At 27.5% G+C, this 23,777-nt stretch overlaps 2 protein-coding genes across 3 annotated transcripts in view; both read right to left on the bottom strand.

Annotated features, from left to right (window-relative positions):
• The window catches only part of LOC111687511 (progestin and adipoQ receptor family member 3), a 32,843-nt gene extending 27,765 nt beyond the window's left edge, over positions 1-5,078 (bottom strand). The window contains exons 1-2 of one of the 2 annotated variants that reach the window (XM_046950692.1): positions 2,526-5,078; positions 2,064-2,447 (exon numbers count right to left, since the gene is read on the bottom strand). The gene's annotated coding sequence lies outside the window, so the exon portion shown is untranslated. Of the gene's footprint in view, positions 1-2,063 lie in introns of both variants that reach the window. The other variant, XM_046950691.1, reaches the window with a different exon arrangement.
• Positions 5,079-5,692: 614 nt separating this feature from the next.
• On the bottom strand, positions 5,693-22,591 carry LOC111687512 (ubiquitin-conjugating enzyme E2-17 kDa). Its single transcript, XM_023449949.2, has 5 exons — positions 22,069-22,591; positions 10,593-10,656; positions 6,791-6,822; positions 6,377-6,560; positions 5,693-6,301 (listed from the first exon to the last, which is right to left on the bottom strand). Exons 1-5 carry the CDS (start codon positions 22,090-22,092, stop codon positions 6,162-6,164), a joined length of 444 nt encoding a protein of 147 aa, XP_023305717.1. The 5' UTR covers positions 22,093-22,591; the 3' UTR covers positions 5,693-6,161.
• Between the last annotated feature and the right edge of the window lie 1,186 nt (positions 22,592-23,777).

Raw genomic sequence — 23,777 nt, 5'->3', positions numbered from 1 at the left:
AAGTTTTATAAGTACATACATAAACTATGCTTACCTTGCTGTTAGATTAAACTGAAAACAAATTTAGGCGGACTTTAACCGATGATTGTGTTTTTCAGTTTTGGATTTAAGTTCAGTTAACTTTGTTAGTATTGCCAATTTTTTACTCAAAAGCATAAACAATGAACAGCTGTTTTTTGCAAATAATACTTTTGTAAAATGAAAAATTTTGGAAAAATGTTTAATAAACATTTAAAACAATAATAAATAAAACAAAACAAATCAGAAAATTGCGATTTACTTAAAATATAAAGTTTTTGTTCTTCCGAAAGCATTGTTTTATTGTTTTTGTTAATTGTGTTTTCTCATTTATAACTAGAGTTTAATTGGCCAATAACACTCAGTTAAACTAAGATAATAAGTAACGTTACTGTTTACTGAAAAACACGTAATATATATTAAACTGGGTTTAAACAAAGAATGTAAATTATCTTTATCTAAAAAAACCCCCTTAATTGGCAAATAACACTCATTTAAACTAAGAAAATAAGTAATAAGTAAAAAACACAAAACATATGTCAAACTAGGTTTAAACAAAGAATATAGATTATCTTCATCTGAAAAACCCGCCTTTAAACGGTCCCACTTTCAAACTAACTTATGCTATGTATACACGATTGTTAGATCTTACAACGTTGGCAGTAAAATGTGTAAAAAATTTCTAATAACAGTTTAAACTTACGAATTTTGTCTTTCAATATTGCCAGTAATGCCTTTTCTGACAACGTTCCAAAAGAAAAAATGTAAGTTCATGCGATTGTTAGACATTTTCTTTACATTTTACTGACAACGTTGTAAGATCAAACAATCGTGTATCACGGCTTTTATATACATCTAAAAGTTTAGCCAATAAGTCATTTGTTTAAACAAAAATTAAAAATCATGTTAAAGATAATTGAAACACACATATTAGTCCGCCCACTTCCTTACCTGAAATAAAACTTTTAATGTTAATTATAATTTTAATAGAAAAATGTTTCGTAATTTCTAAAATTATTTATAAACATTCACATGGATGTATGTTCTTACGATTCTTTTATTAAGAATCTATGTACATTGTTGTGTGAAAGAAATACAAATGTCAGAAACTCTTCAAAAGCATGAATGCGTCATTAGAGCTCATAACAAAAGATACATATGTATGTACATTAGTGTCCCGGGAAACGGCCTTTTTAAGAATTTCATGTATGAATACCTTTTAATCGATGCGTATCAAAGTTCTGAACATCAGAAAAATAAACAAGTTAAATGTATAGTCAGACATGGCCGATCATATGATATCCTAAACCAGTGAGATTATTCAAAATGTTTATTATTTTTTAAATAATAAAGCATTTAATTTGTTTTTTATCTTAATTCCGGATTATTTTTACATGTTTTTGACAAAAATAATTATACGGAGGCTCATATAGGGGTAAGGGTTAATATCCTTATAAATTTTGGTAGAAACATTTACGTCTACTTCAAAGTACAATTAAACCGTGTTATTAGTGTTTATAAAAAAATTTTGACCATTTTCTGAAGGGGAATTTGTATTGGGGCTAGGGTCGAGGCTCAATCATTACAAAAATTGGCGGTGTCATTAAAACTTTTATAAAACTAAGTTTGGCCGATTTTTGTTAATCATTTAACATAATTATGAGACCAAAAGCCCTATTCGGGGGGTATGGTTGTATGGGGACTAGGCGAAATAACGGACCGATTTCAACCATTTTTAATAGGAGTATGTGCAAAATTTCACCAAATTATCTTGAAAACTGCGACCTGTAGCGTGCGCACAAGCTTTACATGGTCACATAGACAGACAGACGGACAAGCTAAATCGACTCAGAAAATGATTCTGAGCCCATTAGTATACTATTAGGTCGGTGTTACAAACATCAGCACAAATGCAAAATATCAAAATAACCTTCCGACTATAGTGATGTATGGTATATAAATATTTGTTCGAATTTTCTTCAGTTCCCTAATATTTCATTTCATTTAAATATTTTTAGTGGTAAGATGGTACTTACGATACTTACGATTTTTTCATACAGTGATGATCACATATTTAGCATATTTCTCAATAATGTGAGTTTTGTTTGAAATTTCACACTCGGAACTTATTCTTGGAAAGTTTTAATACATTGTAATGAATCCGTTTGAAATGAGATCAAAATGGTGCTGATATTCCAACCGAAACTTTTTTTGTTTAAAGATTTTTTATCCATTTTTTCATACTTCACGATTTCGGTAGAGAAAAATGGTTTTTGTTATTGTAGAAACGACACGTGTAAAGTCGGTGTGGCTAGGTTTACAATTCTTATTCCTTTTTTTGTTGAACTCTAAGTTAGTCCAGTGCAAAGAATCAATATACAAATTGACAGCGCAACGTTGTCAACATTGTAATAATTCGTTGTCGAAATCTAAATTTTATACACATCCATTGTCTAAAAGTTATCAAACGTGGTAAGCTCACTATTGACAATCGATTGTGAACCTACCATGTTTCTTAACTTTTAGACAACGGATGTGTTTAAAATTTAGATTGCGACAACGAATTGTTGCAATGTATGTATATAATTGACAACGGATGTTATTAAAAATTTGGTGTCGATTTGGAACCAGGCGTCTATATTTTTCTTTTCCTCTGTGTAATCGAGAAATCAAAATAAAAAACACTTGTAATAGTGCAATCATAGGTGGGACCACTAAACCCAACGCAGGACGAGAAGATTCCTCAGAATGTATAAAATTCCAAGGTTGCTATAATGTTACGAAGATGATAATGGTCTCTATTCTGCATTTCGATTCGACTCTCCGCAACATAAACAACAACATACAAAAACGTAGGTACGTTCGTAACGCAGAATACACACGTTCGTAAAGCATTGAAACGAAATGGAATTGATTCTTCTTTTTCTTACGATTCAGTTTTTTGTTGGAATACCTTTTTTCGATCGTTGCGTAACTGAATGCTTAAACGTAATCGAAATGCAGAATAGGGGTGAATGTCACTACCACGCTTTTCTAGAAATTAGATTAGTTTTTGCATTAACATTATCTATAAAATCGAGCACACAACCGTTTTTAAGTATTTTTTAATATCATTGATGCTCCATTCGATTTCCTTTTTTGCCAAATTGTCTTGTTTCGTTCGTTGCTTTACTGCAGAAGTGTAAAGGCAGAATATTGGTGTTTACTCCGATTGTTTTTGTTTTCGCTTTTCCATATTTACATCAAATTCAATAATTTACAAACAAATCAAAATCAGTTATATTGGATTTCTATAATGACAATCTCTTTTTCAGTATATACCTATACTATCAGGATCATAAATACAAAACTCGCAACTTATCAATAGTTTCTACCACAATAATAATATCCAGTTTATTTTTCAAAAATAAAGCATATTTTTAGGCTTAAACAGTAAAATTTAAAATAAATAATCCAAATTAGAAACAAATTAATAAAGGATGAATTCGTAAATGCAGTTGCAACAGTGATGAACAAAGCAACGAAAAGCAAAATATTGCAACTAAAAAATGAGATAAAAATTAAATATACTTGAACTGTTACACTGTATTTATAAACACCCAAATGTCCCCTTATCGATTTATAACATATTTTTTCGTACTCCGTTTGCTTTTATACCAATTACCCAGTAAACAAGTTTTTCTGACATTTCTTATGTCAAATTTTCTTCTGAAATTATTCTTATACTTTATCACAATTTTTAACGAATAATATAAATTTCCTTCAGACATTTTACAGAATAATCGGGAATAATTTTCGACTACTTTAAAAGGGAATTTAATTAATTAATATATTTGATTAGACTTTCGGTATGCTATCAGACATTTGTCCGACTTTAATCAGATCTGTCAAAAATTCCTTCAGAATATCCCTAGGAATTTACATCAGATTTCGTAACGAATTCTGACCGACATCTATAAAGCGATATCTTAATGACGAATTGTATAGATTTTTGTTTACGAACAGACACAATATCAAACAATAGCCCGTATTCTGCATTTCGGAAAATTTCTCCGTTTGTCAACTTTGGTATCCTGCATTTCGATTCGACTCTCCACCACATAAACAACAACTTACAAAAACGTAACTACGATCGAAATGCAGAATACACACAATCGTAAAGCATTGAAACGAAATGGAAATGCTTCTTCTTTTTCTTCCGATTCAGTTTTTTGTTGGAATCACTTTTTTCGATCTTTGCGTAAATGTAATCGAAATGCAGAATAGGGGTGAATAATTATATTTTCTAAAGAAAGTAAGCAGATTAAAAATAAAGGGAGAGATATTCACTACTTTTATTTTATACGTTTATTTGTTTGAAAATTATTTAAAATTAAAATATATTTTTCTTATTTAGATTACACCTAAAACAAGTGAACATCATAAATATACAGAGATGAAGAACTACGTTAACGAACAAAATATAAAGTTTCATTTTATCAAGGAGAAAATTACTAAAAAAAAATGTATAATGCAGTTCTGTGTAAATATATAAATACGACGACGTTTTTAAGGGTTGGAGCGGGCTGGCAGAGTAGTTTTAATTATTGTTAAAAATGTTAAAAAAAGAAAATTTCCTGAAATTTATATTCTTTTATTAGAATATAAAAAGCTTTTGTGTTACACACAATAAGCCGAGTTTTAAAAAGAGTAATAATAATAATAATAATTTCTTTTTTCCCTGATAATACAAAGATTGTTGATTGATCTATTGTTTAAAATGAAGTTGATTTGTTGTAGTTGGTATTATTAGTCCTTCTACTAAGTTCTCTTGCTGTAGCTAAAAGTAAGAAAAATAGATATTTTGTTGTCATTTAACAAAGAAAAGGAAGAGGAGCGAGAGCATAACGAACAAATATTAGCAGGTTCTTCTTCTCAGTTTGGTTTTAAGGATTTTGTGAAATTTATTTGTTGGAGGAGTTAGTTGGGTAGTGGTGGTGGTGGTCGGGCAATAATTGAATATTTAAGTTTCTGTTTTTACTGCGTTTTTTATTTTTGTTTGTTGTTTTGTTGTAAATTAAACTGAATAAATGGATTTTATATTTATTATTATTATTAAATATTAAATTTTTCATTTTTTTTTTCTTTCACATCATCATGCTTTCTTATTTTTGTTTCTTTTTTTTCGTGTATGAGTGTGTGTTGTGTGTGTAGGTATTTGTATTTATATATATTTTTTTAATTTTTGTTTTTTTTTTATTTTATTTAAAGAGCGTTACAATCTGTAATTTTTTGTTTTTTTTTTCAAATGTTTGTTGCTAATTTAAGTTGTTGTTGTAGTAGTAGCAAAATCCTTTTTATTTTTTTAGTTTTTGTTTAAATTTGTATGTATTTTTTTATTAATTTTTATTATTTATCTTCATACCATCATCATTCTCATCTCATCCTATACTTTTCTTTCTCATTCCTTTTTGTTTATCATTATAATTATTATTTGTATATTTCTTATTTTTTCATTCTTTACAAAACAATTGGTTGTAGTTCATCATTCAATCATCAATTTAATCAAATATCATTATTATTATTATAATTATTATTAATCTTTTTTGTTTTAAATCATTCAATACACATCATTTTGTTTAGTTATGGATGATATTGTTGTTGTAGTTGTTGCTGTTGTTGTTTTTGCTGCTGCTGCTGCTGCTGCTACGGTTGTTGATGCTGCGGCTGCTGTTGTTGATGTTGCAGTATTTGATCTTGTCGCCGTTGTGGTTGCAGTTGTTGATATTTTCGGTGTTGTTGTCGTTTAGAAAATAGTTGTCGATGTTGTAACTATTTTTTGACGACACAAACAACAACGATACCAACAACAACATAAAGAACAAGCATGACGATGACATCATCATAATTATCTTCATGTTGTTATTGATGTTGTAGCATTCGTTTGTCATTATTATATAAGATAATAACAACAATAAAATGTACAACAATAGTGTTGCTGCTGTTGACAACTTGAATGGCGACGACAACGGCGATATAAATGACGACGACGACATTAATGAAGATGTTGGTGATGATGACGATGATGATGAAGATGACGACAACAACAACAACAACGACGACATCGACGACGACGACGAATCAATTATACAAACTGGAACGCATCACATAGCATACTTCCTAGTCCATTCTCGTGCCAATTCATTATATTTTTCCCGATCAGTTTTATATATTCTTGCAATCTCTGGTACAAGTGGATCATCTGGATTTGGATCACAGAGTAGAGAGCAAATTGATAATAAAACTGTAAAATAGTTATAAAATGAAAATAATTAGAATATAATTGTGTTAATCGTTGCAAGAGAAAATATAAATTTACCTTTTGATATAGTAAGTGCTGGCGACCATTGAGATCTTAATATATCGAGACAAATCGATCCATTGCTGTTTATATTTGGATGGTATATGCGCGTTGTAAAAGCCACTTTAGGTGGTTTGAATGGATAATCTGTTGGAAAGTGAATTGTTAAGAAGAATACACCACCTTGGTACGGGCTGTCAGGCTGTAAGTTGGAGAGAAAATATAAATATATAAATAAAAATAAATATATAAAAAAATATTATGAAATGTTGTTTAAATAATACAGCAAGAATGACTTTGAAACAAAGTTTAAGTCGTCACTTCTTCATAAATCGAATTGGAAGCATGCCGAATTCGTTTTTGTTTTAATAAATTCATTTTTATTCATATCAAATGAATTTTATTTGCAAATATTTATGTTTATATTCTTACCGGTCCCATTATTGTTGCTTGCCAGTGAAATACTGAAATGAAAAAAAAAATTATAGAAAATTAATATTTTAATTAAAAGCAAATGCAATTAAAAATTGAAAAATAAAAGAATATTCAAATTCTATTTGATTTTAGAAAAATGTAATATTGATTTGTTCGGTTCCAACATTAAAATCTGAAAATGTGAGACAACAGATTTTCCATTTGAATAATTGTATATTGAAACTGCTGTGCCATTAGTTGTAGTATTTCTTGAAATTGTCGATTACAAAAAATGCATTATTTTTCGCATTATAATTATAGAAAACAATTAAATAATTTTTATTAATTTCAAAATGTCTTTGGAAACGCATCATTTCTTTATATTATTTATAATCTGTTGAAACTGCAAAAAATACAACAGTTTAAAACGCGATAACGAATACATTTATATTCTTATCTATGGGTTTTTTTATATGTTTGCTAATTTCTTTCTGAAGACTAAATAATTTTTTAATATTGAACTTAAGAATGGCAAACACACTTTCATTACAAATTTAAACATTATGCTAAGTTGAAAGTTTATTTAATTAAAAGAAATTAATTAAACAGAGAATAAAGACAACAATGATAAGGATTTTAAGTTTGCAGGTTATGCAAAGGACATTAAGGAACTAGAGACGACTAAATCTAATATCGGCCAGAAAATTTTATATAAAAAAACACTTAAAAGATATTTTGAGACGCTTTCATACAAATTTTGAAAGTGATATTTCATTCAGAAAAAACAAATAATTTGCTATTGTCCTAAGTAGAACACAGTGTCAGGAACTTATTAGGCATGATATAGGTTCCACGACGATATAGGTTGTATAACTAAGAGCAACCTAAGTAATATGTAGCGTTTTATCGGTTGAATAAAACGTTGTTTTATATTTAAGACTTTAATATAGATATCCTCTTTTTAGGATATCTTTGTTTAAACCTAGTTTAATATGTTTTTTTCAGTAATCAGTAACGTTACTTATTATCTTAGTTTAACTTAGGGCGAGTTTTACTGATCGAGATAATCTTCATTCTTTAGTTAAACCGGGTTTAATATAGGTTTCGTGTTTTCCATTTATCAGTAAAGTTACTTATTATCTTAGTTTAACTGAAGGTAATTGGCCAATTAAACTCAAGTTATAAGTGAGAAAACACAATTAACAAAAACAATAAAACAATGATTTCGGAAGAACAAAAACTAAATATTTTAAATAAACTGCAATTTTCTGATTTGTTTCGTTTTATTTATTATTGTTTTAAATGTTTATTTAACATTTTTCCAAAATTTTACATTTTACAAAAGTGTTATTTGCCAAAAACAGCTGTTCATTGTTTATGTTTTTGAGTGAAAAGTTGGCAATACTAACAAAGTTAACTGAACTTAAATCCATGACTGAAAAACACAATCATCGGTTAAAGTACGCCTAAATTTGTTCCGAGTTTAATCTAACAGCAAGTTAAGCCTAGTTTAACTGAGTAGTAAGAAACCCGCCCTTAGTCTACTACTTCGAAATTATATGTTTAATTCACAATCGACGTCGTATCATTGTAGCGTTGTAAGTCATAAACAATTTTCAAATAATTTTTTTTGAAACAAAAACAAACCGATAATAAAAAAAAATTACGACATACTACGATACAACCGCACAACACCGATTGTGACTTGAACAATAGTGTTTTCCAATAACTAGACCCATCAACTCCTCCACATCAGTGCGAACCAAATGATTTCTCTAATAAAGAACTATCGACCACAGTCGAACTGTTATAACAACCATGTCTTTCATTTAATTGGGATCCGTGGATAAAAAAATAGAAATCCAAAAAGCTATATTGACTAGCTTATTGGCTATAGCAGTCCAAAGACTAGTTAATAGACTAGTCAAAAGACTGGTTCAAAGCGTCTATGGACAAAAGAGATATAATACATTTGCTGAAATATCTAATTACTTGTATATACAATAACATTTACAAATGAAAACTCTATTAAAAAATCAATAAAATTTATTTGTTATAAATTTAATTAGTAAACTTTTTACTATGTACATAATTACATTTTAGGAAAATTTTATAATAGCGTGAAGAACTTAACTTCTCTTTCTGAAAGTTCTTTAGAAAAAACAATAGCCAGGCTATTTACACTATTGACCTTTGTTTTGCTAAAAAAAATTTCAATAATATTGGAGTTTCTATGAATTAAACAAAAAAACCTTGAATTTCAGTTATTTATTCATATAACAATAAGTTTGTAATATGGAAAACAAACACACAGTCATTATTATTACTACTCCACCTAAAATACCTACACATTTTTGTTAGCTTCTGTTTAGCATTTTACACATAGTAACAATTATTATTATTTTTTGTTAGTTGGTGTAATTTTCAAACTGAGTATTTGCAATTGAAGTCATATTATTTTCTTGTACACGAATATATTGTAAATTTAAAATTCACATTTTTTTTACTTTGTCGCATAATTTTTAACATTGACTCTCTTCTTGCATTTTCTTGAAATTTTTAAAATTTTATTCTTTAAACAGCTTTATATACAGTTTGCAATTGTCACACAAATTTGCTAATTTTGCTAAAAGATAAGGTTTTTTATCAAATCTTATCATTTTCATTTTTTGTTTTATTTTTCATTTATTCGTTTTGTTTTCCTAAACAGCAGATAATTTAAATAAAGCTAAATTATTAATTATAGGAAAAATCCCCTCAAAGTTTTGCATATTAAAAATAATCTGTTATTTAATATTTCAATTTTTTCAAAAGAAAAAGTGCGTAGCATAATTTTTGCATTAAAGTACCTTTCTTCTTATCATTTTTTTTTTTTTTTGGGATTTAAAACCATTCTATGATTGTGACAAGCTTGTAATTATTGTTAAATCATTTTTGTTTGTGTTATTTGAAAAGACCTTTGTCATGGCGATAATAAAATAAAAGTGGAACTCAAAATGTAAAAACAATTATTTCAAGTCCAAGTGATCTGAATTGCAATTCTAAATAAAATTTTTAAAGCGTTTAGAATAAATGCAAGATCTAACGGACGAGAATTTTTTTATTTTTGATCAAATCTGCAAGATTTGTTGCAACAGTTCGACAATGACCATTTCTTTATATGATTTTAACACGTAGGAACAATTCATTTTCTGAGCATACACAGTTGTTATGAAAGCATCGAAAGTCTATCTCGTTGTGTACATCCAGACATAATCAAAATCTAATGTTTGACGTGACTGAGCTGATAATGTGCCATATTGTCTTATCAACCTAATCTCCTCATGTAAATGATCCACATTTGTCATCTTAAAATATTTGGTCATTGAACAGATAATATTACCAAACTCTTATTTTATACTATATTTTAAATTAAACAAAACTATATAGTTTGGACTTTTGAAAAGTGTACAACCTGGACTATAGAATACTTTATAATCTGAACCCTAGAATATATTATAGTCTGGACTACAGAATAGACTCAATTCTGTAAATAAGAATATACTATAATCTGGACTATAGAAAATAATATAAACTAAACCTAAGAAAAAGCTACAGACTGGATCATAGAATAAAATCAAGGATATTGCATAGACTATAGATTAAGACTATAAACTGGAATATAGAATAGACTATTGTTTGAATTGTAATGTTTCAAATACAAAATTAAGAACAAAAGCTGTTTGTAGAACTTCAACTTCATCTATTTAACTCACAGGTTTTTATTATATTTTAATTTATAATTTAGTTGATTATTTCATTTAAAAAAAAAAATACTTACAATCATCGCCAACTGGACCAGCTGAACATTGTGCAGGTGGATCTCTGCCCAAATCTTGTAATTCCTAAAAAAAACAAAATAAACAAAAACATCAGTAAAAGATTTTTAACACATATTTAGTTCAAAAAAAGAGAAGAAAGCGAGATATTTGTTCAATTCACAATCAAGTTGTATATTGTACCTACTAAAGTTTAGTAACAGTGATTGTGAACAGATCTTTGCAGCAAGTCATAAGTTTATGTTCACAATGAAAAAAACAATCAAAACAAACAATGTCAAAAGATAAAAAAATCAAATAATATTAAACTAATTAAACAAATTAATTTCTTTTTATTTAAAATTCTATTATTTTCATTATTCCATATTTTAAACTAATAACAAGACAATGTTTCTGTATAAGACCAGGAATTTCAGTATAATTGATAGAATAAACATTCATATCGAAAATACATTTCAATATAGAAATTAAGCTGAAATATAATAGATTTAGGACGAGTTTTTCTGAAAAAGATAATCTCCATTCTTTGCTTAAACCTGGTTTAATATATGTTTCATGTTTTTCAGTTATCAGTAAAGTTACATATTATCTTAGTTTAACTGAGTGTAATTGGCCAATTAAACTCCTCAGTTAAACTAGGCTTAACTTGCTGTTAGAATAAACTCGAACAAATTTAGACGGACTTTAACCGATGATTGTGTTTTTCAGTTTTAGATTTAATCTCAGTTAACTTTGTAGTATTGCCAACTTTTCACTCAAAACATAAACAATGAACAGCTGTTTTTTGCAAACAATACTTTTGTAAAATGTAAAATTTTGGAAAAAATGTTAAAACATTTAAAACAATAATTAATAAAACAAAACAAATCATAAAATTGCAATTAACTTAAAATATTAAGTTTTTGTTCTTCCGAAATCGTTGTTTTATTGTTTTTGTTAATTGTGTTTTCTCACTTATAACATGAGTTTAATTGGACAATTACACTCAGTTAAACTAAGATAATAAGTAACTTTACTGATAACTGAAAAACACGAAACATATATTAAACCAGGTTTAAGCAAAGAATGAAGATTATCTCGATCAGTAAAACTCGCCCTCAATAAGCAAATTCATTAGTTAATGTATTTTTTTATTGACTAGGCAATAGGCTGTTCTATAGAATAGATTAGTCATAAAATTTGATCATTTTGTTCAATATACTTGTTCTTAGACTAAGGAGTGAGATCGAAAAATACTTAACACACGTTTTTCATGACATTATATTATTTGATTTTTTTTTTTTGATCAAGTTACCTTTGAAAAACATGTCAATTATATTAATTTTTTTGTTAATCTGATTAAAATGAGTGACCAGAAAAAAGTGCGTACTGAAATTATTAAATATTTTCAACTAAACCCAACTCGGTCTTACAAAAAGTTGGCCAAGCATACAAAGGTCTGCCGTCAAACTGTTTCCAATGTTATTAAACAGTACCGGGAGAACTTGTCAGTTGATAGAAAACCTGGTTCAGGTAGAAGGATGTTTCTAAAGCCAAAAAAATAGAACGCATTTTCAAAAGAGCTCCCAACACATCCGGTAGGAAAGCTCAGTGCTCGGACTATTTGGTACGAAAAGTTAAAGCTAATGCAGGTTTAAAAACATACAAGGCTCAAAAAGTTCCTGACAGGAACGCTGCTCAGTGCTCGGACTATTTGGTACGAAAAGTTAAAGCTAATGCAGGTTTAAAAACATACAAGGCTCAAAAAGTTCCTGACAGGAACGCTGCTAAAAATTTAGAGGCCAAAAACAGAGCACGGAAATTGAAGTCAAGTTTTATAAAAAAATATTCTTGCTGCATAATGGATGACGAAACGTATGTTCTGGCAGATTTTTCGCAACTTCCAGGTCAAAAGTTTTATGTTGCTGATGCTCGAGGGAATGTTGAAGAAAAGTTTAGGACCCAAAAGCAGACAAAATTTCCCAGAAAGTTCTTGGTATGGCAAGCAATATGCAGTTGCGGCAAAAGAAGCCAATCATTTGTTACATCGGGCTCTATAAATACCGAAATTTACATCAAGGAATGTTTACAAAAGAGGCTGCTTCCATTCATAAGACTTCATAATGTGTCCACTTATTTTTAGCCTGACTTGGCATACTGTCACTATGGTAAACAAGCCCTTGAGTGGTACAAGAACAATAATGTGGTATTTGTACCAAGAGAGGCAAATCCTCCAAACTGCCCGGAGCTAAGGACAGTGGAGAGATATTGGGCTCTTGTTAAAAGAGAATTGAAGAGTACAAAAAAGGTGTCCCAAAGTGTGGTAGATTTTAAACGGAGATGGACTACATGTTCGAGCAAAGTGACAGAAAGCACTATAAAAACGTTAATGGAAGGGTTTCCGAAAAGGGTTCAAAATTTCATCACTAGTGATTAAAACTATAAAAATATTTTTTTTTGTAAATTGTAATAATAATTTGAATCAAATAAAAAAAAAAATAAAGCTGTAAGTTTAGTGGTTTCTTTTTTATAAACATATATGTATGTTAAGAATTTTTCGATCTCACTCCTTAGTCAATAGACAGTCTATAGTTTCTCTATCAACTAGACTAGTCTATAGATTAGGCTAGATTAGCGTATTGTTTAATCTATAGAACAATCCATATACATACTAATGCATAGAATAAAAAAAGGATCGGATAAACAAATAATCCTAGAAATGCTATATTTGTTTAATGTTTTTCTTTACAAAGTTTTCCCAAGTTTAGTAAAAATTTAATGGAAGTCGTTTGCTATTTGAACTTTGTGTTTAAAATACAATTTTTAAATTATTATTTCAATTATATAAAATTTTACGAAAATATGTTATTTACAATTTCTTTTCGGTTATTTTAAAGGCAAATTCAATTTAATTCTCTTTAAATTTTATATACATTTTAATAAATATTTATTTATTTTTTACATTGTAAAACTCTCAGTTAAAATTTTAGGAATTCAAGCATAGTGTACAAAATAAGAAAAACGTCCAAAAAGCAAGAAAATAAAACTAAACACACGCAAAATACACACTTCATTGAAACACATTGTGTTTTACTTTATGCAAAAAATTTAATACAATAAACATGTAAAATATATAATTTTTTATGTTGTGTATATAAAATAAAAGTTCATTGGCCCTGTAATGGAAATATTTGTTTGCTTCTTTGGCATTTTTTAATTTTTGGCAAAGAGACGAAATTAATATTGTGAAAACTTAAACAAAGTAGATAACAGTAATAATAAAACTCTAAACTATAGAACTTTTAAATATTTTAGTTAAAATTCTAATTTTTTTAACTTAAATTAAAACAATTTTAAATGTTAATTTTTTTTCTAATTTTGTAGTTGAAATTTTACATTTAGTTTTTATGCATTTAACGTTTTAAACTATGACGACATTTTCAAACGTAATGTTGTCTGAATATTGCAGTGTTTTTCATGATTTTTTTGTTAAAAATACACAATTTTTTTTTATAAAAAAAATAAGAAAAAATCTAAAATAAATAGAAAAGTTTATGGGGAACGTAAAAGAATGTTTGTATAAAAGTAATATCAGGAAGAAGCAAAAATAAACGAAACGACAGACATTAGCAGGCACCACTCACTCAACTCTCACAATCATATTTCTTAATTCGTCCATCGAAATGATCAAGAACAACAAACGGCCTACGTTGACAAAACGTCAGAGAAAATCAGAAGAAAAAAAAACGTAACATAATGTTGTTATTCATTTGTACATACATACATGTGTACATACCTATGTATGTATAATTTTAAAAATACAAAAACAACACAAAATACGACAAATTTTAAAAATAAATTTTCTTTAAAAGCCACCAACAAGCAAAATATATCGCAAATGATTGAGGAGTGTGTGTGTATAATATATTTTGAAAAAGTAAGAAAAAAAAATAATTAAATTATAGAATTTACCAGAGACAAAAAATCAGGAAAAAGAATAATTTATTTAATAAATATGAACACGTTTATGACACCGATTCGTTAATTTCAAGAAAAAAAATGGTAAAAAGGGGTTCGTTAACCCTCTTCACTGAGAATTAATTAAAATTAAAAAACAAAATTTAAAAATATTAAATTGTTATATAAATTTTTTAAAACAACATATTTGAGAAATTTATATTTATAAATACAGTTTTTAAAATCTTAGAAAGTTATGATTTTTAAATTCGAAATTGAAAAATATTAGAAAAACCACAATAGAAAGTATTAGGTAGTCGGTAAGATAGTCGGACGGACATGAGAACTATATATGTACCCAGAGATAGTAGCAACTGGGTAATGATCAGTAATATAATCACGAAGTAGATTCGCTTGATCCGATCTTAGAATTGCGACTTCAGACTTCGCTATAACACCTACAACACAGTTTTCCAGTAAAAGAGACTTAAATCAAATAAACTATAATACAAGCAATGGCGTCTAAACCAAAGTTCTTTCGATGTGTAAAATACGGAATACGGAACTAATACGTTAACATAGTTTTTGAGACTGCATATAAATGTTTGTAAAACTTTAAAATTTTCTCTGTTCTGGTCATCAACGTATAGAGACAATAAAAGCAGCAAGGATATCTGCAACAACCTTGTAAAACTGAGTCATGCCTTTACTCTCTACAAAGGTTTCATATTGCAATTAAAAATATTATAAAACATTTACATTGATACACTAATATTTTAAACAAAGACACGTTTAATAAATTTAACAAAAAAGACTAAATATTGTTAAACAAAATTTAAAAAAAAAAATCTAAATATTACTGTCATTTATTTCCCAAAAGGTCATTGCTGATATTTAAGTCACCAACTGCACAGAATTGAAAACTGAAATGAACTAAAATCAATAAAGAACATTCACTCTAAAAACTTGAAAAAAGTTAAAACAAAATTACAAAATATGAATGAAAACATAAACACAATGTGCTTATTAATAATAAAAATTAATAAAAGAAAAACACTCAAAGCTGTTATAAATATTTTTGTTTAAATAAAAACAGACACCAAGTATAAAAAACTAAATCCAAATGAGATGAAGGAAAAAAAAACTATGAGTCATTGAATAAAAAAAGAAAACAATAACATAAATAATTACCTCTACAAGTAACTAATAAAAACAATATCTATTTACTTTTGTTACAACTCCCCTACTCTCCTACCTTTTCGTCAATCCCTTAATATTTCTACTTGTTTTTGTTTGTTACTCAGCATTTTATTAATTTATGTTATTTGAGCCATTTTATGTTTAAATTTTAAATATAAACCGATTTAATATGCAAAGAAAATCGTGGTTAAAATTATTATTTGGTTTTTGTTTCGTTTGTATTTTCGAAATAACAAATATTATAACTTGACTTTTCAGCAAATGTATAAAGTGATCATTAAGTAGAAAAAAATTAAAGAATGAACGAGAAGTTTAAATTGTTTCGGGTGTCTGTCTGTCTGTCTGTCTGTCTGTCTGTCTGTCTACTTATGATGAAATTTAGTTTTAGGTCTCTAACAAAAGAAACCGTTAAACGATTATTTGTTTTTTTAACAATTTCCAAATTTCAGGTTAATAACAGTGTAAAAAAGAAGGTTAAAACTTTTAAACAGTTTAGGAGTTATGCTATGTATACACGGTTGTTAGATCTTACAACGTTGGCAATAAAATGTGCAGAAAATGTCTAATAACACTGCCAACTTACAAATTTCGTTTTCCAATATTGTCAGTAATGATTTTTCTAACAACGTTGCAAAACAAAAAATATAAGTTCAGGCGATTGTTAGATATTTTCTGAACATAAATAAGAAAATATATGAAAATGAGTTCCCTAAAAACTGCAAGACTTATTGGTTGTTTGTGCAAAATATAGGGTAAATGTACCAATAGTCGGCAGTTTAACTTTTTTCTCTTTTTCAAACTATCCCCCTAAAGAGTCGGTAATTGTTATTACGATGATTTTTAGTTATTTCAATTATGTGTTTAGTTAAGTTTTAGATCTATTTAACTTTTTTGAAAAACAAATAACTAGTTTTTAGTAATTTGTAAATTTTGTTAAAAACTCCACATTTTCCAATAGTCGGCACCAGTGTTCCTAAGTTCGACAAAAAATGTCCCTATAGTCGGCAGTAGATTTGTTGTTTAAAAAAAGCATATTTATTTATAGAAAAAAGTGATATATACACAATTTTCCAAAGAAAATATTTAATTAAATTTTTTCTATAGAAATAATTTTAATAATATCGTTTTTTCTGTAGAAAAATATGTTATAAACATAATTATAATTGTAATAAGTATACATAATAACATTTTTTTCTATAGAAAAAGAGTTATACATGCAATTTTCTGTACAATATTATATTTTTTGTTAGAGAAAAAAGTAATTTTTATAGGGAAAAGTGTTATATGTACTGTTTTTTAAAGAAAATCTTTTATAAAAATATAGGAAAAAATTTAACATAAGTTTCGTAGAGGATATTATAATAAGAACACTTTTCTATAGAAAAATTGTCATACTGGGAATTTTCTATAAAAAAAAAATGTTATACTCATATTTTTTTTGTAAAAGCACAGTTAAGAAGCAATTTTGTTAGAAAAAAATTCAATATGCAAAATTTTTAATAGAAAAAACTGTTATACACAAATTTTTTGTATAGAAAATTATATTCTGTAGTAAAAAATTGTAATCTTCTGTAGAAAAAGCTATTATAGAAGTAATTTTCTATAGAAAAAAAGGGTATACACACAATTTTTCATAGAGAAAACTGATATACACATAATTTTTTGTATCAAAAATTGTTATACATAAAATTTTCTATAGAAAAAAATTGTATACACATAATTCTCTATAGAAACAAATAGAAACAAATGTTGTACAATCAATTTTCTATAGAGGAAATTGTAATATACATAAATTTTTATAGAGAAGTGTTATACATAAATTTTTTTACAAAAATAACTGTTATACATATAATTTTTGAAGAGAAAATTGTTATATAGAAATTTTTTCATAGTAATATACCCAATTTTCTATAGAGAAATAATAAATATTAGAGTGCCGACTATAGAATACGTATGATCGAACTTAATACCCAGTAGTCGGCACCCCTATGCCGACAATAAGAATTCATAAAAAATTGTGTTCCTAATGGCGGCAGCGATTAAAATTACAAAAAAATATATTTTTAACTAACTTTTTCACTTTAAATTGAATATTTCAACTGTTTTCTTTCATTTAAATCAATTTTTGTCAAATAAATCATTTAATTTCATATAAATATTCACTTGTTTAAGGTGGCACCAAAACTAAATTTTTTTTAAGAAAACTGACAGTACTACAAATGCTGCAAAGCTGTCACTAAATAACGTCAAATATAGAGGAAATTAGTAATCCTACTTAAATTTACTCATTTCATAAAGCAAAAAGACCATATTTTCTATGAAATATAGATCAAACCTTAATAAATTTGTACAGCTTTTCTTATTTATTTACATTTTTATGCAAAAGATGCCGACTACTGGGTGATGCCGACTTTAGGTGCATTTACCCTACGACATGGACTTATGAATACATTGTGATTTTATTTCAAAAAAACAAAATTTTGCAATTTTTATATAGCAGAGAGAAAACATTTAAGATTTAAATATCAAATTACAAAAGAGATTAGAATGCCTTGGTCATATTGTACTGCCGGTTAGCTGCATAAGTTATAGATTCCCTTGAATAAACAGAACATAGATATGTATGTGAGTAAGTATGTATACCTCAAGGTCATAGTTAGCTTCACCCTGTGGTTTATCTATTTCCTTGTCGAAAAATCTGGACTCTGTAGTTTAATTCTAAGGGCAGATAATAGTCCCTTAAATCTAAAATAAGCTGATAAACCATTACTATTTCATTCGCTGGTCAGAGCTCTAAACGAATACTGTCCACCAGATATATTCTGAAACTTGTCCTGTCCAATTACATTATTACCATTCAAGAAACACTTACGAGTCAAGCTTTGACCGTAAGATTGGTTTATACCCTATATACCTAGATCACATAATGTGTAAATTTTTTGAAACTTTTAAACAAATTGATTCAATTTAGAAAATCCTAACGATCATGAGATGAAATGTGTTCAAGAGCAATTATTAATCATTCAAACTTCCGGATATGAAAAATGCATTTCCTGTAAATATAAAATAAGCAAACAAATCTATAATCCCAATAAATCTTAATAAACAAATTAAAATTTAATAATTTAATACAAAAAAAACTTAATCAGCTAATATTTTTATCGCAATAATTAACCAGTAAGATATTAAAATCATCCATGTTATTACTCACATTCATGAGTTCTTTTGTTTTTAATATTATTTTAATACTTGAAGCAAGTTTGGAAAAACAATAAAAAATAAGAACCGTGAAAAAGAAAGAAAAATCAATTTACAATTGTTGTGTTTTTGCATTGTTCAAAATACAGCCCTGTTTAAAATATACAAAAACAACAGAATGCAGAAAAGTAACGACGTAACGTCTACGTATACAAAATAATAAAAAAAACAACATTACGACGGCGACGACAACGTCAATAAATAATTACGAAAGAAAAGGATGACTATAAATAAAAATATGCATAATTTGAAATTAATTGTATAATGGAATTGAAATTGGAATTTTTAAATGAATTTATCTTAATGTTATTATTTATCAATGAATTAAATCAAAATTAAAACATTTCTTTTTATTACGGATTTAAGCCGGCTTTACTAAAATAAACAAGGGCGTAAAAATCTGCAGCAGAAGAACAGAATGTATTATGTTTATTATCGTCTGACGCTTTTGTGCTTTCGCATACGTGTTTGTGTGTGCAGATGTGTGTTGAAGAATGAGACAACAATATAACGGCATTTCTATAGACGAGAGCTTTAAAAGCATTTGATGAAAAGAAATGGAAAGTTGGTATTGTTAAGTGATAAAAAAGAAATCAAAGAGGAAAAAAGTTGCAAAGAATAATAAAGAAAACGTTGACGTCGCTGTTTTTAGTAACATTTTTTTCTTTCTGTTGCTTTGCTTTTATGCCATTTGCTATTACTATTACTCTTTACTACTACTTAGAGCACCATACAACTTATAGTTATTAATTAGTCATGTCAACTAAATATAAAATTTAAATCACCATATTGTAAACAAGATTTTTTCAAGTGTTTTTTTTTTTAATTTTTCAAAAATTATCGGTAATTATTGTTATTTCATAGCATTTTAGTTAACTTTCTACATATTTTCATTATTAATTGTCGTTAAGGCCAAGACTAGGAACTAGTTCTTGAGTAGTTTTACTAAACCATCTATTTTTATTTTTTATTCTTGTAAAACCTTTAAAAGTATTTTTTACTTGAAACAAAGAGCAACAGAATGGATCTAGAACTAGGCTAAAACTACAAGAATTACCAAGCTTTCAGTTTTATAAACAATTTTCAACTTATAATTTTATCCCATGATTTATGATAAATGTCAATATAATTCTTATTCGTGAACCGATCCATATAATACGCATAACTTAAAATGAGCTCATCTATTAACCCATTGAGAACCAATACCACAAACATTTTCTATAGTTTTTTAATAAAAGTGCCGTTATCTCCTAATGTAACGATACCGTTCAATATTAAAAAATTTGAGAAAAACTTGAATTTGTTCATAAACATTTATTAAAGAATAAATTTCGAGTGAAAATTTGATTTATAAACTTTTGATTAAAGTTAATGAATACAGCCCCATGTCTGAAATATTTATGTTTTTTTTTTGACATACCGACCTCTAACATGTTAACAATAACTTTTGATGTTATAGATACTTTAAACAAGAATAAAACATAATCAGCTGTTTTATTGCAGTTACCTTACTTTATTATGCCATGATCTATATTGTATTCTTTTAACTTCGACACGTACTATGTATGTATAATAACTATTAAACTTTTGAGGTTTACAAATAAATAACCATTATTTAATAAACATTGATAACCACTTTCATGTTTTAATAAAAAAAAATGTAAACAAATACATAAGTAGATACTTGATTTAATAAGCAAACCAATTGAATAGATAAATGACATATTAGAAAATAACTGTATATATATTATGGACGATTTTTATCACTAAAAACAAGCGACAAGTTGACAACACCAGCAACACTTTATTCTAGAAGGTTTTATTGTTGTTATTTCTTTGGGGGGAGAAAACAAAGTTTTTTTTAAGGGAAAATTCAGGGATTATTTGATAATTTTTTATGTTAAATTTAATTGTAATGTCCCCCACTTATAAATTAAATAATAATTATTTAAATTCTTCAATTTTATGTACATACATATGTAATAATTTTAAGGTTAGGTTGCTTTCTACGGCAATGTTTTTGTTTCGTTTTTCCTCATTTACTGCTGGAGTATTTTTATATTTTTGGTTTTGTTGTTTTTGTGCTTTTTGATAGCAACAGCACTTGATTGTTTCTTTTATTTTATGGTGAAAATTAAGGAAAGAAAAATGCTTGGACAGACAGAGGAGGGATAGAAAAGCAATTACAAAAAAACCTATGATATGTATAATTGCTGTGTATACCATGAAACCATTGGGTAACACCTCGATGGAATTCTTCTTGATATTTTTTATTAAGGAATTTTTTATTAATCATACAAAAAACTAAACCGGCTAAAGCAGTTTTTTAAGAAATTTCCTTATATGTAGCGTTTAGATATGGCAAATTATTAAAAAAAAACGAAAACAATGTTTAGTTTAAAATTGCATCCACATGTCATTTATGAAACAACAAGAACAAATACCGGGAATGATATACATTTCTATGTCTTGAAGCCCCACTTTAAGAAATTTTTTAATTAATGTTAAGCAGATTCTTATTTAATATTCATTTGAACTGCAAAAACCTTTAGTCTGATCATCATTATGATGTGTCTATACTCTTGGTGTGCCTGTCTGTCTGTCCGTCTTTTGTGGTGGGTATTTAGCCATCACGCATTGAAATCTTTTGAAATTCCATTAATTCTTTTTTTATTTCACAAAAATTTGAAGCAAAAATAGAAAAAACTTTCAGAGGAAAAAGAAAAAATAAACTTCGTATGCCGTGTGTTTGTGTGTGTGGCTGGTGTCTCATCGGTTGGGTTCTCTTCGTTGGTCGCCCATCTTTTTTTATTCGATCAATTTTTCCCCGTCATTTTTTATTCGTTTCATCTTTTTCACTTTCCGAGACGACGTTTCACATTTCTTGCATAAATTTTTGGTATTTTTTTTTTTATTTTTTGATTAAACAAAAGAAAACTTTTCAAATTAACACTTTTCTCTTGAACTTTTTATTTCTTTTTTTTTAATTTTTGCATTTTATCAATATCTCGCATTTTCAAGGGCTTTCCCTTGGTGTCTTTTCAGTTTTTTTTTCATTCGATTTTATTTTTGCAAATACTATACCTTATTAATTCTTTTTAACGCCATTTTATAGTTAAAATTTGATTTACAAATTCAATGTTGTTTGATGTGTGTTTAATATTTATTTTTTTAAACTTTTTGTTCAATTTTTTTCTTTTTTAATTCAACTGATGGGATCTGTATGTGTGAAGCCAGCCGCCGCTCCTCACTAAAAAAACTTTTTTCAGTGTGTGTTAGCACAAAGAGCTCACCAACCAAACAATAGTAATCGTGTGTGTAGACGAAGAATCAAAAAAATGAAAAAAACTCTAATTTTATTTTAATCAATTCAACTTCAATTAATTGTAGGAAAAATAAAAAATTAAAACTGAAGAAATTGAAATTTCTTTTTTTCTTGAACTAAATTATATAGATTTGGCAAAATGAATTCGTTGTAATTACGACGAATTCACAATTCTTTGCACCACAAATCGCACTTGATTTTGACGACTGCCGTGTTTCCACAACGAACGTACAAAAAGATTCGGTCGGCAAAAAGACGACGACAACGACCACTTGGACCTTTTTCACGAATTTGCAAATAATGAAATCACACTATATCCACGCCACTCTAGAACGAATAGACTGGATAAATATAAAAATATCGTCAGCCGTATAAAAGCTACTAGTTGGACGGTATACACCACAGTTCTAGCACTTCTTCCGTTTTCTTTTACCTTTACCAAATAAGAAAGAGACGCTTGTATAAGGCTGTTGCGCGCGTTTCGCAAAAAATCATTCACACAAAATGAAAATGACAATTGGTTTTTGCTCCTTCTTTTTGACTTTTTGAATTTATCGCCGCAATGTGAATGAATGTATTTTGCTATACATTTGCAAAATAGCTATTTCTTTTTAAAATTCCCCACAGTACACTGAAAAAAGTTGCAATTAATTTTGTAATATTACATAAAGAAGACTACTATCAATATAAAAAAATACCTATATACTTTTTTGTTGTTTTTATACATAATTCGCCATGACATTTTCTTCATTCCACTTCGCCGCAGAATATTTGACAAGTTTTTTTAACACATCTTTGAAGTTTAATTCATATTGAAAAACCGTTATTTTTACCTTACTTATTTTTTAATAAATATTTGTTTATAAATAATTTGTGCATGGAATTGCTATATTATGTATTTGATTTAATTTAATTATTCTGAAAGCTGTTTAAATTTATGTATTCATGATTAATTTTGTAACGTCATGCAACAACCACAAAATGCAACAATGCTTATGGTTTATAAAATATAGCTATCTCCTTTTTACACGTTGTTTTGAAATGGTTTCTTACAAATAACTTTGCAATGTTGACAATTTTTTTTTTTGTTTTATGAAAAATACCTTCGTTTTATTTCTTTGAAAAACTAAAAAATATATGTTAATTAAATCTGAATAATCGTATTTATAAACGAATTACATATTTTAAAAGTTATCGAAGAAACATCTTTAATTAAATAGCATTTTGCAAAATCTCATTCATGGTAATTCTAATTAGAATAATTTCTTATTAAACAATGTTAAATCTCAAACTAAAAATCTATTGGAAATAATTGTCACCCCTTGACTATGTTTGATACATTTTTTGCCACTCTAAACTCCTATTTATTATCATGATAAAAATCTACCAACTGCCATCTTTTAGCAGGGTATAACGGTTAGGGTTCTATAAATCGACTTTCGAATTTTTGTCGAAGAAAGTCGAAGTC

Source organism: Lucilia cuprina, chromosome 4 (assembly GCF_022045245.1).
Source record: "Lucilia cuprina isolate Lc7/37 chromosome 4, ASM2204524v1, whole genome shotgun sequence".
In the NCBI taxonomy this organism is placed as follows: Eukaryota; Metazoa; Arthropoda; class Insecta; order Diptera; family Calliphoridae; genus Lucilia; species Lucilia cuprina.
This window is presented reverse-complemented; position numbering and strand designations above follow the sequence as displayed.

Coding starts and splice junctions, on each gene's coding strand:
- LOC111687512 (XM_023449949.2), bottom strand. CDS start 22,092: ATGGCGTTAAAAAGAATTAATAAG. Junction 6,823..10,592: donor TGGTCCAGTTGGCGATGATT/GTAAGTATTTTT, acceptor TTTTCATTTCAG/TATTTCACTGGCAAGCAACA. Junction 6,561..6,790: donor AAGCAACAATAATGGGACCG/GTAAGAATATAA, acceptor TCCAACTTACAG/CCTGACAGCCCGTACCAAGG.